Consider the following 14,439-nt stretch of genomic DNA (forward strand, 5'->3'; position numbering starts at 1 on the left):
ACTGATCTGGTTGCTGCCCTGTGCCCTCAAGGATTAAGGTGGAAATGTGCTCCAGAGCTGGGAGTTGGGTCCTCCTAGGTCAGGTTCTTTCTCCTGGACTCGGACTGAAGCCAGTTTACATGCAGGTACTTCTCACCGTGTACGGTTCAGATGGGATAAGACAGCTCCATAAGGAACTGTCCAAAATTCTGAGTTTAGAGCACAGAGCCTGGGCTTGGCAGGGACTCAGAAGGCTGACCCTTCTTTGCCTGCAGCGATCATGCTGTTTGATGAGCCAACCACAGGCCTGGACTGCATGACTGCGAATCAGATCGTGGTCCTCCTAGCAGAGCTGGCTCGAAGGGACCGCATCGTGATCCTCACCATCCACCAGCCCCGCTCTGAGCTCTTCCAGGTGAGAGGGGCCTCTCTTGTTCCTGCTCAACTCATCAAGGGTGAGTATATGTGTGTGTTGAGCTGAGGGTCATGGGGTAGAGATTAGTACTCGTCAAACCAGAGCAACTGGAGCCCATAGCTCCTGATACGAGAAGGGCAAAGGATGGAAACACTCCTTTCAGCACCCACCATGTAACAAGTCCCTTCTACGCACCAGCTCATTTAATCCGCACACCAATCCTATGAGGTGGGTATCAGCATTTTCACTTTACAGAGGAGAGTGAGACTTGGAAATGACACAAAATTGAGCCAATATCACATGGGTAGTAAGAAGCTGGGATTGGCATTCATAGTCCAGTTTGCTTCAAAGATTGTTTTTCCACCAAATCATATGGATATCTTTCCAAAAATCTCACTTTATCCTCCCAGGATCCTTTTAGGGAGCTATTATTTGCCTTTTATAATGAGGATCTGAGATTTAAAAAGAAAGTTTTGTCCAGGGTCACTCACTCAGTGGCACAGCTGGGACTCAAGCCCTGGTCCACTGACCAGGAGCAGTGACTCTCCTCCACACCAGATGTGATGCTGGGTGCAGGCTGGGATGCAGCCGGATCCATAGGGGCAACCCAGGATGAAAAGAATATGGATGGATTTTGAGTGTCTCCAATGGATGCGGTAAGAATGCTGAGGTGTGGCTGAGCTAATCAAAGGACTGAGTGCTTAGAAACTCATTTTCCATAAGGATGTGGTGACCTGATGACACACTAACACCGACTGTTGTCTGATCAGCTCTTTGACAAAATCGCCATTCTGAGCTGTGGAGAGCTGGTTTTCTGTGGGACCCCAGTGGAAATGCTTGATTTCTTCAATGACTGTGGCTACGCTTGTCCTGAACATTCAAACCCTTTTGATTTTTACAGTAAGTTTTTCTTTCACCTTTCTCATCATGAATGTTTTTTAAGCTTTATCATCTCAGATTTCTGCCTAGATGACACCAGCACCAGTGGGTTTTACTTTTGCTTTTGTTTTGTTGTTTTCACTCTTCAAGGAATTAATTTGGCCAGGTCAATTAACTTGCCATAGATGACCTATCGGAATGAGGTCGGGGATCTCTCTTAAATTGGTGCACTCCCACTGTGTCAGAGATAAGTTAGCTGAGTTTCTGCATTCTCCGAGACAGCCCCAGTGGGATGCTCATGGCTTTGCTGGTAGCTTTAAAATATTCTGATTTTGTAAGTGGGCAGTAATAGCAGGTATTATTCTAATAGGATGGGGATTATCGATAGGACTCCTAAATCAATGATGAAAAGTATTATTAGCATATGTGTGTGTATATGTATATATATATATATATATATATATACATATACACAGACACAGATTTAAAAATACATGGTTCATTTCTCTTGGGAAAAAATTTTAGTGGACCTGACATCAGTGGATACCCAAAGCAAAGAACGGGAAATAGAAACCTACAAGAGAGTCCAGATGATTGAATCTACCTACAAAAAATCAGCAATTTATCACAAAACCTTGGAGAATATTAAAAGAACAAAGCACCTGAAAACATTACCAATGATTCCTTTCAAAACCAAAGATTCTCCTGGAGCTCTCTTTAAACTGAGCGTTCTCTTAAGGTAAGAGTTTCAGCCCATTTTGAGTGGTTAGACACCCACTAATGAAAGAAGAGGAATTAAAAGAAGGTTGTTTGGCTTTCAGGAGAGTGACGAGAAACTTGATGAGAAATAAGCTGGCAGTGGTCATGCGTCTCGTTCAGAATCTGATCATGGGTTTGTTCGTCATTTTCTTCCTTCTACGGGTCCAGAATGATGTGCTAAAGGGTGCTGTCCAGGACCGCGTGGGTCTTCTGTACCAGTTTGTGGGTGCCATGCCATACACAGGCATGCTCAATGCTGTGAATCTGTGTAAGTGCCATGCCCAGGAGGTGCACCCCAGATGGTGGGGTGGAGGGGGCCTCCTCTCTCCCTGAATATTTCTCTTCTCCAACTGGCACCTTGCAAGACTCCATCATTATAACGATATTTCTCTGAGCTCAGCCTGGCCCTCTCCAGATTCTCTCTCTAGGGAAAGGTAACTTTTGAGTTACCAACACCTTAGCATGAATTAGCTCTCCAGGTGGCTCTCTCTGAGTGTCTCTCTAAGGATCAAGGGAAACGTGAAGTTGTGAGATGCTGATGGGGCAGAGTTTGGGAAGGGTTTTTCAAAAGATCACCCCTGGTATCCTTTCTTGGCCATTAGCATGCACAGTCCATGGGGGCCCGGATACCTGGCCAACTTTGCGCTGTTAATGTTGTTTTTGGAGCCTATTTTAGGGAACACAGCAGCTAATTTTCAAACTCGGTGGGAATCCAGAAGCAATACCTATTTGCCTGATGTTCTGTGCCAAGACTCTACACAAAAAGAGGACAAAGGCCCTCACATCATTCATTTGTGCCTGTTTTGTATGTGTGTTGATCAAATGGTGATACTCTTCCCCCATACTTTAGAGAAAAGGAAATAAATTATGAGAACTTTTGCAACCATATTGTAACCCAGGTAGATTTCTGAGGTAGCTCTGTGGATGTCAGGTCTCTTCTTTCCGTGACTAGGGAGCCCCAGGTGGTCCTCATCATCCAGCCGTGACCTCAAGTTCAGCTTGGGCTAGCCCCTCCCTCCCTTAGCTGTGTGGTGACCGACTATCCTGAAACCTGCCTCTGTGCCCAGTTCCTGTACTGCGAGCTGTCAGCGACCAGGAGAGCCAGGACGGCCTGTATCAGAAGTGGCAGATGCTGCTGGCCTATGTGCTGCACGTCCTCCCCTTCAGTATCCTCGCCACCGTGATTTTAAGCAGTGTGAGCTACTGGTAAGGGGGTGTTCAGAGGTCTTCAGTCCTCCCAGACAAGGTCTCCTGGGGAATCCCAGATGGCCAGTGGGGCCTGCGGAGGGAGAGCTCCAGGGTGAACACCTCCCTGCTCTCTGCTCTGGAGGGTCTGTCTTTGCCCATCAACGTCAAGTACAAGGTCCTGTCCTTCATGACCAATAACTCAACTCTGGGCAACATGGGGCCTGAGAGCACACCAGCAGGACTGCATGTGCCAAGGAATAGCATGTCCCACATCCGCTGCAGGGCCTGGATAGAGAAGGGGCTCCAGAGTAGCTGGGGGCCGGGTGCAGAGGCAGCGAGCAACCATACACCAGCAGCTAAGCATGGCTCCCAGGCTGCTGTAAGCTGGAGCAGCAACTCTGCCGGAGGTTTCACTCATCGACCTGGGACATCACAGTTGGGCTGGGGTGAGGGGGGCTTGAGGAATCGAAGAGTGACTGTGGGAAGAGGGCATTGGGGAACCATGAAGCCTACCTGATGCTGTTGAATTTTGATTGATGGCTTGTAGACAATGCTTCTTTTTATTTCCTAGACCATTTAAAAGATATAAATCTGAGAACGTGTAGAGTTATTTGCATGATTTGTTATCATGGGGAGATGTATGTTCCCTAATCCCTGTGGCTTTCCCTTAAGAAAAGATGGGGGGAATTACCCAGCATTCTCTGACTCCAGTAAAGGTGTCTAGCTTGTTGTCTCAAGAGAGAACTGCAGGCAGTTCTCCAGACATTGTCTTTCTTCAGGCCACTGGTTTCATGTGCAGGTGTTTCTAATCATAGCCAGTAGAAAGATCCATGATATGCGATATGAATAATTATTATGAATTAAGTGATGTATAAGTAAAAAGGTAAATAAGGGCCTGCCTAGTTTGAGCTGAAGACGAAGAAGTGGAAGGTCTGTTGGAAGTAGGTATTGCTCTGGAGAGGGACGGGGCAAAGCCCCCGCGTTGGCAAGGGGGTGCACTCTCTCCACCGAGGGCCATGGTAGGGACCATGTGGCCCTCCTTGCCGACAGTGATGAAGCCTCCTTATTCTCTGACACTCAGGAACGTGCTGAATCTCCAATCTGTGATGTAAACCACAGGCCGGTCTAGTTCAGGCTAAACGATCCAGGGACAAATTTTAAAAACCTGACCATTTTGAGTAAAGCAAGGTTTGCTGAAAATTGAAGACCTTGCTAATTTAGAGTCTTGCTACTCAATGTGGCCCACCCACAGTGTCAGAGAGACTTTGGGGCTTGTTGAATGAGCAGAATCTCAGGTCCAGCCCCACTGAGTTGGACTCTGTGTTTAACAAGATACCCCAGGTGATTCATATGCACTTTAAAATTTGCAAAGCACTGATTCTGCAGACCATATAGTATTTGAAAACTGCCCATGACAAAGAAAGAGTGCTGCCAGATTTGAGAAAACAGGGCAGTTTTAAACTAGGTTCATGACTATTTTTGATAAAAAGTCAGACACAAAAATGCAGAATCATTTCCAGTGGCAGCACAGCTGTTAGCCATGTAGCAAATACTTTATTTACAGAAATATCTGTTGAACGCCTACTAAATGCCAGGCACAGTGCTGGGTGCAACAGGGGATCAAAGAGGAATAAACTGAAGGTGCTGCCCACAAGCTGCAACTATACAATCTGAACATCCCCGAAAGTCAAAAGTGTGTTTGCAACTCTTTCAGCAGCACGATCTGAGCTGAACTCAGTGGGAAAATCTGACCTAAACCAACATGAGGTTCTTTGTACTTTTCCCACATGAACACTCCTGTTTAGCAAAAATATTAATGTGCTTGATTATGGGTGGAGTCATGGATCCCACTGAGGCAAGTATGGTCTATGCAGTGTAAATCCTTTCCAAAATCTGTAAATTGCCACGTTCCAAAACATATCTAGCCCTAAAGTGTTTCAGATAATGGATTGTGGACATAAATCTCCAGATGACTTTAATCCAAGAAAGTCTAAGATTAGTATTATAAAGAAGCACAAACACTATGTTGAGGAATATAATAATAATAATAATAATAGCTAACACATGTTTAGCACTTGCTTTATGTCAGGCACAAAGAGCTTTAAACATATCAATTCATGTAATCCTTGCAGCCATTCTATAGGTACTATAATTATCCTTGTTTGCAGATCAGGAAACTGAGGCACAGATGGGGTAATATCTTCCCCATCTCACATCCATTATCCTAGTTAATTACAAAGGAGAACAAGAGTCCATTTGGTTGGGCGGGAGGGACTCTTGGAGGCTTTCTGGAGGAGAATGTGAAAGACAGCACCATTTCAATGGCTAGAAAAGGGAGCAAGGGCATTCCAGAGCAAGAAAGAGCAGGGGCATGGGTTCAGAAGCAAAAACACGTAAGACTTTTCCAGAGAAAAGGTTCAGTTGCACTGTGGGGAATGAAGGACTGGAAGGAGTAGTGGAAAATAAGGTGGACAACCTTGGAGTCTAGGAGGGGAGGTGCTGAATGCCAGGCTAAGGGGCTGAAGTGGATTTGATAGTGGGACATAGGAGAGGATTTTGAACCAGGGAGTGACCCATCTGTGTTAGACTCTAGAGAGGAAGGCTGGCATCCTTTTGGCAGCAGCCTGGAGTTAGGGTGGAGATGCTGGACAGCCCAGTGAGGAGCCGTGGCAACAGTCTGTGGGAAAGGCCCTAATGAAGAGAGGAGCAGTGGCAACAGAAAGGGAGGATGACTTTGAGATGCTGGGATAGTAAAACTGAATGGACTAAGAGACTGAATGGATTTACTAGGGATAAAGAAAGTCATGGATGATGCCTGAGTTTTTAGCCTGAGGGAATGGGAAGGTAACAGCATCCTTATCAAGTTTTCCAGGAAAGAGAATGTGTTTGGTTTTGAACACATTACATCTGGGATGCTACAGGACACCCAAGTGGAGGTGTCAATCTAAGGTTTGGGTAGAAAGAAAAAAATGAGTAAGATAAAGACCTGGGAATAGATTCTATAGGAGAGAGTATTGGAAGAGGAGGAAGCAGTCTGAGTGTAAAACTTTAAGATAGGCATATTCAAAGTGGGGACGAGGAAAGCGAGCCAATGACAGGTTGGAAAGGTAGAAAGAGAAGCAGGATTGGGCAACATCAGAGAAGCCGAGGGAGAAGAGTTTCAAGGAGGTGTAGTAAACCCATTCAATAATGCAGAGGTTCAAGGAGGTGAGGCATCATTTTATCACCATTGGTGATTTTCCATAACAGAGCTTCAGTAGAGTGGTGAGGGTGCAAGTGGGGTTTACAAGGGAATAAGGAGTGAGATGGAAGAAGTAGATGCTGTCTGAGAAGCTTGGCAGCATAGAGTAAGATGAAGAGGAGGCAGTTGGCTTAAAGATTTATCAGGCTCAAGAAATGGTTGTTTAGGATATGGTAAATAAGACCATCAGGAAAAATCATTAGATTAAGAGTAGATGAAACTATAGCCAAAATTGGATAATTCATAGATCAAGTTTCCAGAAGAGACCAAAGTAGGGAAGGGGAATCAGGATAACATGGGATCAAGGATGCAAGTAGATAGGATCAAGCTTGGCAAAGACAGGGGAAAGAGAGAGAGTGCGTGAGCACAAGACGTGGAGGATGAAAAGTAGGGAAGATAAAGATAGCGAGAAATTCATAAAATGGAGGTGAATCTATCTGCTGAGCACTAGGGAGAGAGTTTGAAATTGGGGAGGGGGGTAAGTTAAAGTAGCAGTTCATATCAGCTATGATGGGACACGTCATTGGAACCCAGTAAGCAAGGAGGAAAAGTGAGAGGTCAAGGAGTCAGCTGAGGTAAAGTGGCAGAGTGGACCCAATTAGTACAGCAGTATGCCTTGTTCAACACACCTTCAGTTGCTTAAGTGAGAGAGCAGGGGTCCCCAGGTAGGTGGATTAGTAAGGCAAAGAATAGCAGAAAGGAGCAGGGATCTGAGGCAGTGAGGGTATTTATTGGGGAAATGGGAGACAGGAGGGAGGCCACGATCAGAGAGGGCATTTTCAGAATGTGAAATCTTGGAAGTGGAACAGTTTTGAGTAATATTTAAGTCCAAGACATGGTGAGTGATCAAGATTAGATGGAAGGAGCCACTGGAATTGATGAGGTTACCTAATTAGGAGGCACTGATGTTCACGGTTCATCAAGAAGGTTAAAGACCTTGAGGACAATGATAGTGGAGAGGAATGCAAAGAATGACCCTGGTCCAGATGCTACAAAATCACCAAAGGTGAGAGAATGTCTTAAAAGTCACAGAGGATTGCATTGGGGAAGGGAATTCATAGTATAAGCAAACTTCATTATTTGTTTAAGAAGAAAGACAGATGGCTTTGAAGAGTGGTAGGGAGGAGAGGATTTAAGATATGCCAACTCCTTTTCCTTACTCTACAAATGGAAGAAAGAGCAGCTATGTCTAACGGTTGCTGAGGACATGCTATCACCAGGGAAATGTTATTTGATGAAAGGAATATAAGAGGAAAGGGGCATGGATATAGAGTAGTCTGTTCACAAGAAAATGAAGATCAAATCAATGGAAGGGGTTGGTAGAACAAAAGACAAGAAAAGAATCAGGCCTGTGAGGGCTAATCTGATGAGGATGAAAGCGGTGAAGGGTTTTCTGGCTGGCAGTTAAGGCCACATAATAGGGATGAGGTTCACAGAAGGAAGGGCTGAGAAGCAGGTTGGGTGAGCCCTTAGCATTAGGGTAGCAGGCTAACCAAGGGAGGAGCAGCACGAGCTAAGCAGAACATGGATATTCACGGAGAAGGAGAGTTCAACAACCCTGCTTATTGCAGTTAGTTGTGACTGTTGTCTAAGTGCTAATATTTTCCTGTGAGAGCTAAGGAGCTGTAAAAGGGAAAAGGTGGCTCACACTGAGTTGGGGCCAACAGAAATAATTTGGTAATAAATGGTCTCAAATGTTGGCTCTGTTCCGAAAAGGTCTTTCAAAGGGAGTTTGGCTTGCCCTGCAAACTCTTCCCACCCACTAGCCACCATGGACCTAGTCACAGAAGGCAAGTGTGGTATTTTTCTTAAATGATAACGTTACCTTGGAGAGGAAACTAAAGACCTTATCTTTTTCTAGGACTCTGGGCTTATACCCTGAGGCTGCCAGATTTGGATATTTTTCTGCTGCTCTCTTGGCCCCCCACTTAATTGGTGAATTTCTAACCCTTGTGCTACTTGGTATGGTCCAAAATCCAAATGTGGTCAACAGCATAGCGGCTCTGCTCAGCATTGCTGGGGTGCTTGTGGGATCTGGATTCCTAAGGTAAGATATGACGATTCAAAGGACTTAGATTGGTATAATTTGTTGTTACTGATCACCTAATAATGACTGTTATAAGGAATTCCAGAGGAGAGCTATGTGATATGGATTAAAGGTATCGCCCTATAGTCTGGAATATTCACAGTTCTTACTAATCATTATTGCTCAGACTTTGAACTGGTCACCATTTGTTCAATAAAAGTCTCTACACTGAGAATCAGGAAATCACAATTTAGGCATGTTATCAATATGACTCACATGTAATGAGGGATCATCACAAAAGGAGGAAGCTCAATCCATCCTCCAGAAAAACTCACAGCCTATATTACAAGCTAAATAGCACGCATTTAGTTCATTTCTGCTCTGGCTCTGTTGAGTCTCTATTCCAGTTCTCAATTCCCAGTTACTTTTAGGAAGTAACAACGCTGAGATAAGAAAAGAGCCTGCAGGATAAAAGACTGCTCAAGAAAATATCAGGACTAGAAGGACATGCACCAAATGTTAACAGTAATTATGTTTGAGTGACGTTTATTTTAATTTTTTCTTCATATTTTCCTATATATTGTGAATTTTCTGAATGGACAAGCATTATTTTATAACCAAGAAAAAATATACACATATACATATATACATTTAAAAAAAGTAGTAGTGGGAAGGGTGGAAAATTTTAGAAGGGTGCAAGGGGTCCCAGGCAGGTGATGTGAGTGGCATCTGGTAAGTAAACTATTGGTCTCTGAGGAAAAGTGAAGAAGGCTCTGTTTCTTTGACTTAAAAATCAAATGAACTGGGGCTGGCCCAGCGGCGCAGCAGTGAAGTGTGCACATTCCGCTTTGGCAGCCTGGGGTCCGCCGGTTCGGATGCTGGGTGCGGACATGGCACCGCTCATCAAGCCATGCTGTGGTAGGGGTCCCACATAGAAAGTAGAGGAAGATGGGCATGGATGTTAGCCCAGGGCCAGTCCTCCTCAGCAAAAAGAGGAGGATTGGCAGATGTTAGCTCAGGGCTGATCTTCCTCCAAAAAAAAAAAAAAAAAAAAAATCAAACAAACAAAAAGCTACTGAGCATCTACTATATGTAATTATATTTATATGTTTAATTATTTAACTCTCAAGAGCAATCCAGGTTCAGGTAAGAAAACTAAGCTCAAACTTGACTTTGCTCCAGTCACACCACTGTGAAGACTCGCCCAGGATGCATGTGGCTCCCTCTAGAGAGGACTGACCCTGGAGTCAGAGACTTCCTCTACCACTTAGCTGCCATGTGCCCATGGGCAAGTCATTTTTCTCTCTAAATTGTTTTCTTCATTTATAAAATGGAGAGAATGATCTTGGCCCCACCTGCTTCAAGAAATCATGAGGAGCTAATGAGATCAATGTGAAAACACTTCATAAACTGTAGTGTTATATAAAGGTGAGATCTTATAAAGTGAAATGAACTAGGTTTTGATCAGTCAAGGCAGATTTTTTTACAATGACACCATTACATTATATTTGTCTATGTTGCTTAAGTGGATTGTTCGCATCTGTGAAAAATGCACAAATCAAATCATTCCAAGGGTACGGAATCAAGCCAGCAAGGTACAGACCCAACCTTGGGCAGCATCTCCTCCTTCATATTTGAATCATTTCGTGTTCCAATCAATCTGGCACCACATCATGTATTTGGTCTGTAGGAAAAGGGGATTCATTCATTTTTTGAAAAAAGAGGCAACAGCCAACATTACCAAATGCTCTTGGGTTCTTTGCAAAATCTCAACACCCCAAGGCTTCACCTGGGTTCCACTCCCACCACTGAACTGAAACTCTGCCCTTGAAGGCCACATCAACCTCCCAGTCATTAAGTTTCTTTCCTTCATCACTTTTCCTGACTGACTCTCTGCAACATTTGTGTTTTTGGCTGCCTCCTCCTTTAAGCACAAATAGAAATAGCTTTGTTGTTCTTTCTGCTTACACGTTCTTTGGGGGGAAAAACTGCACAGAAGACAGAAATGTATAAGGAAGGAAATAAAACTTATCTGAAGTATCACAACCTAGAGTTAAATTTTGTTGTGTAGCTTGCTAAACTTTTATATAATCTTTAGTAAAAATGAGATTATATTATTGTGAAGGAGTAAAGTATGCATGCTTTTCTTCCCATTTAACAATATGATGTGGACAGTCCCATGCCAATACACTGAGATCTGTGGCTCCTCCCTCTCGGATGTACTCCAAGGATTTGTGTGGCATAGCCGGGTTCTGCTCCTAGGTCTTTCACTGATCCGTTTGTCTCCCTCTGCCACCTGCACGAGGCCTGCTTGTCCTTCCTTGGCTACATGAGCTCTCTGTTTTCTCTCACAGCCCATCATGTGCCGTTCCTGCCACAGTCTTCCTTTAATAGACTGTCAACCTACAGAGGGCAGCAGCTGTGTCTCATTCATCATTATGATTCTTTTCGGTGGCCAGCCCAAGGCCTTGAACCCATTAGGTTTGCAAAAAATACTTGCTGAATTGAGTGAATAAATGAATGACTACTCTCTCTCTCTGTGGTCTGCCTACACGCTGGATCGGTCACCAGATCATGGTGGTTTTCTTCTCTGTTGTCAAACCACAAGTCCATGTGGAGCTTTTACTTTGTGTTTTGTGCTGTGTGGTGCCCTGCAAGATGAAGGCACACGGTTCCTACCTCAAGGAGGTAACACTCTAGCTGGCTGGGCACTGATTCTCACATGGCCAGCATCCTATTCCAGGCCTTTGTCATCTCACACGAGCTACTGCTGCAGCCTGCTCCCTTTGTTTTTCCTAATCTGCCCTTATTCTGGTCTATCCTTCTTGCTGGTGCCACATTAATTTTCTTAAAACAACATGACTTTTCTCACAGTCCTTCAATGTCAACCCACTTCAAGGCCCTGAAACAGCTGGTTCTTGGCTATCATTCCAAACTCACCTCCCACTGCTCCTACTTCCAATTCTCTGCTCCAGCCTTTTTTTTTTTTTTTTTTTTTGAGGAAGATTAGCCCTGAGCTAACAACTGCCAATCCTCCTCTTTTTGCTGAGGAAGGCTGGCCCTGACCTAACATCCGTCCCCATCTTCCTCTCTTTTATACGTGGGATGCCTACCACAGCATGGCGTGCCATGCAGTGCCATGTCTGCACCCGGGATCTGAACCGGAGAACCCCGGGCCACCAAGAAACAGAACGTGCGAACTTAACAGCTGCGCCACCGGGCCGGCCCCTGCTCCAGCCTTTCTGGTCCCTTCAGTCCCATATGAAGCCCTTGACATGCCTGTACTCAGACCATTCTGCCTTCCTAGAGTGTCTTTTTTCTTCCCCTAGTTCCCCCCCAGATGCCTACCTATTCTTTCCAATTAGCAGCCTCACCATGTGGCTAATTCAACTTGATGCCTTAGAAAACTGCCAATAATTGAAAGCCATGGAGTTTGGGGGGTCACTTGGGAATAGGTGAAACCACAAATACTAAATACCATGGAGCTATGGTACTGGCTTTTTATACTTTCTTGGCATGAATCGTTCACTACTGTGTATTTTTATAGCCTTAAGGACATGTATTCCATGTCCCCAACTACACCGTGAATTCTTTAGGGGTAGGATACTTCTCTTGAATTCCTCAAGTACCTAGAACTTGTGCCTTGCAAACAGAAAGAATTTAATATATATTTGTTGATTGATGCATGCTATACAGTGGACCAAGAAGGCCATAAGGTCAGCATGAAGTTTCTCCTGAAACAGACTGAAGAGGAGACATTCATGTTCACAATGAATGTCTGCTTGCTCTCTCAACCCTTTTCCCCTGGTATTACAGTTTAGTTCTCACTTCATACGCTAGCACCTTCAAATCTCTGTTTAATCACAAATCTCCTCCTCTAATGTGGGCTAGGTGTATATTTTCTTTTATATTTATATCAATGGTGCTTATCAAAAAAATTAGACACCAAGCATCATCAGGGGATTGTTAAATTAAGGTTTCTACTATAGTGGACCACCGAGCTGTAATTAAAAATGACGAAGTACTACGCTTACTGACATGGAAGGATGTCTGAGACATATGTTTGGCTGAAAAAAAGCAGGTTAAGAAAGAGCATGAAGAGTTTAATTCCATTGATGTAAAATTTTATAAACACATACTTACACACATATACATGTATTACCAAATTACATGTATTGCCAAAATGTTAACCATAGTGATTTCTGGGCAGTAGTAGTTCTTTATACTTCTCAGTATTGTTTGAAGTTTTTTATAGTGAGCATAATTTTTATAATGAGAGACGAAAAACTATATTCATGTTGAGACACATAAAATAAAGGTTGCCTTTATTTTTATTCGGTAGGACTATTACTAGATGCTATTGGATTTCATCTCTCCCTCTTTTTTCTTTTTCTTAAGAAACGTACACGAAATGCCCATTCCTTTTAAAATCTTCAGTTATTTTACATTCCAAAAATATTGCTGTGAGATTCTTGTAGTCAATGAGTTCTATGGACAGAATTTCACTTGTGGTAAGTATTCTGTTTTTGGAATATTATTTTTACATATTATTCTTAGGAAGCAGTTCCCTGAGGGAAATGTATTTTTTAAATAAAAGCTGTATCTTATAATAAATAAATTTAAAACCTTGTTTTGAAATAAAAGTCTAACATTTTCTCTGATTTTTAAAATAAAAGAAAATAAGCAGTGGTCAAGTTAGTTACCTGTCAAAGGCCAACTGCTTAAGGCCACTCTGATGTTTTCAGAAAATGATAGACCTAACGTACACCAAGGTAAACTCTAGTATATTCTGGATGGAATCAGTTCCTATACCTACTGAACAGAATAGGCTGAGCAGGCTGCAGTGGCTTCTTGTTCCACCAAATATACATAGTATGCAGCTGAGGAAAGCCATTTTTGGCAAAAGTCTGTTCCTCAATCCCATGAGAGGACAGTGGGAGTCTAAGAAGGTCCTCCTGGCCACTGGAAATCTCAGCCAGTCTGTGAAGATGACTAAAGAACAGGGTAGAATTGAGTACTTGTTTAAAATATTTTTAGGTGATAATGTCAGTAACCCTAGGATATTCAGTGCTAAATGATCATAAGTGATCATGATTTTTATCAGTACTATGATAATGAATATAAACCTAAAATGGAAACACACCCATTTCCATCTTCAAATGAAGCCAAGGCCCAGAACACTCACTGTTGCTTCATCTAATAATGAATTCTGGGCTCTCTAAATTATATCTTTCATGAAGAAGAGTACTCAGCAGGGTGCTAAGAATGTAGTGGGCTTTTGGTAAATACTTGCTGATGAAATTACCTGGGAAGTACCATATCTGACACTGTCAATCTTTTCCCTGGCAGGCAGCTCAAACGGTTCTGTGAATATTAATCCAATGTGTGCCCTCAGTCAAGGAATTCAATTCATTGAGAGAACCTGCCCAGGTGCAACATCCAGATTCACAACAAACTTTCTGGTTTTGTATGCATTTATCCCAGTTCTTGTCATCCTAGGAATAGTTGTTTTTAAAATAAGGGATCATCTCTTTAGCAGATAGCAGAGAACACTGCCATCCAAAATGGATACATCCAAAACTGGAACTTAAAGCTCCTAGGTGTGCATGACTGCTTTCAGTGTCTGAGATAAGAATGCCACGTGTTTCTTGATAGTTTATATCTTAAGTTTTTTAACTGTTAAGACTCCATTGTGCCCCTTGATCCATGTAGGACTGGAATGCTATTCCACCTTGCAGGAACACGTGGTATTTGGAAACGGTGGCTGAGCTGGTACAAAAATGTAAATAATAATAATTCATAAAGTTGTGGGAGACTACTGTGGCTATTTGTTTTCTTTGTTCTAGACCCAGAAAAACAGGTCAGTTAAAAAAATAAGCTTACAGGGCGAGCCCCAGTGGCCTACTGGTTAAGTTTGGTGTGCTCCACTCAGCGGCCCAGATTTGGTTCTTG

At 43.3% G+C, this 14,439-nt stretch overlaps 1 protein-coding gene across 1 annotated transcript in view; it reads left to right on the forward strand.

Annotated features, from left to right (window-relative positions):
• The window catches only part of ABCG5 (ATP binding cassette subfamily G member 5), a 24,887-nt gene extending 10,582 nt beyond the window's left edge, over nt 1–14,305 (forward strand). The window contains exons 6-13 of the mRNA XM_001498908.4: nt 255–394; nt 1,165–1,294; nt 1,799–2,012; nt 2,095–2,300; nt 3,100–3,238; nt 8,323–8,508; nt 12,886–12,998; nt 13,837–14,305. Of these exons, the coding sequence (XP_001498958.2) occupies nt 255–394; nt 1,165–1,294; nt 1,799–2,012; nt 2,095–2,300; nt 3,100–3,238; nt 8,323–8,508; nt 12,886–12,998; nt 13,837–14,030 (1,322 nt within the window). The 3' untranslated portion in view covers nt 14,031–14,305. The remainder of the gene's footprint in view (nt 1–254; nt 395–1,164; nt 1,295–1,798; nt 2,013–2,094; nt 2,301–3,099; nt 3,239–8,322; nt 8,509–12,885; nt 12,999–13,836) is intronic.
• Nucleotides 14,306–14,439: the final 134 nt, after the last annotated feature.

This window comes from Equus caballus, chromosome 15 (genome assembly GCF_041296265.1).
Source record: "Equus caballus isolate H_3958 breed thoroughbred chromosome 15, TB-T2T, whole genome shotgun sequence".
NCBI classification, from domain to species: domain Eukaryota; kingdom Metazoa; phylum Chordata; class Mammalia; order Perissodactyla; family Equidae; genus Equus; species Equus caballus.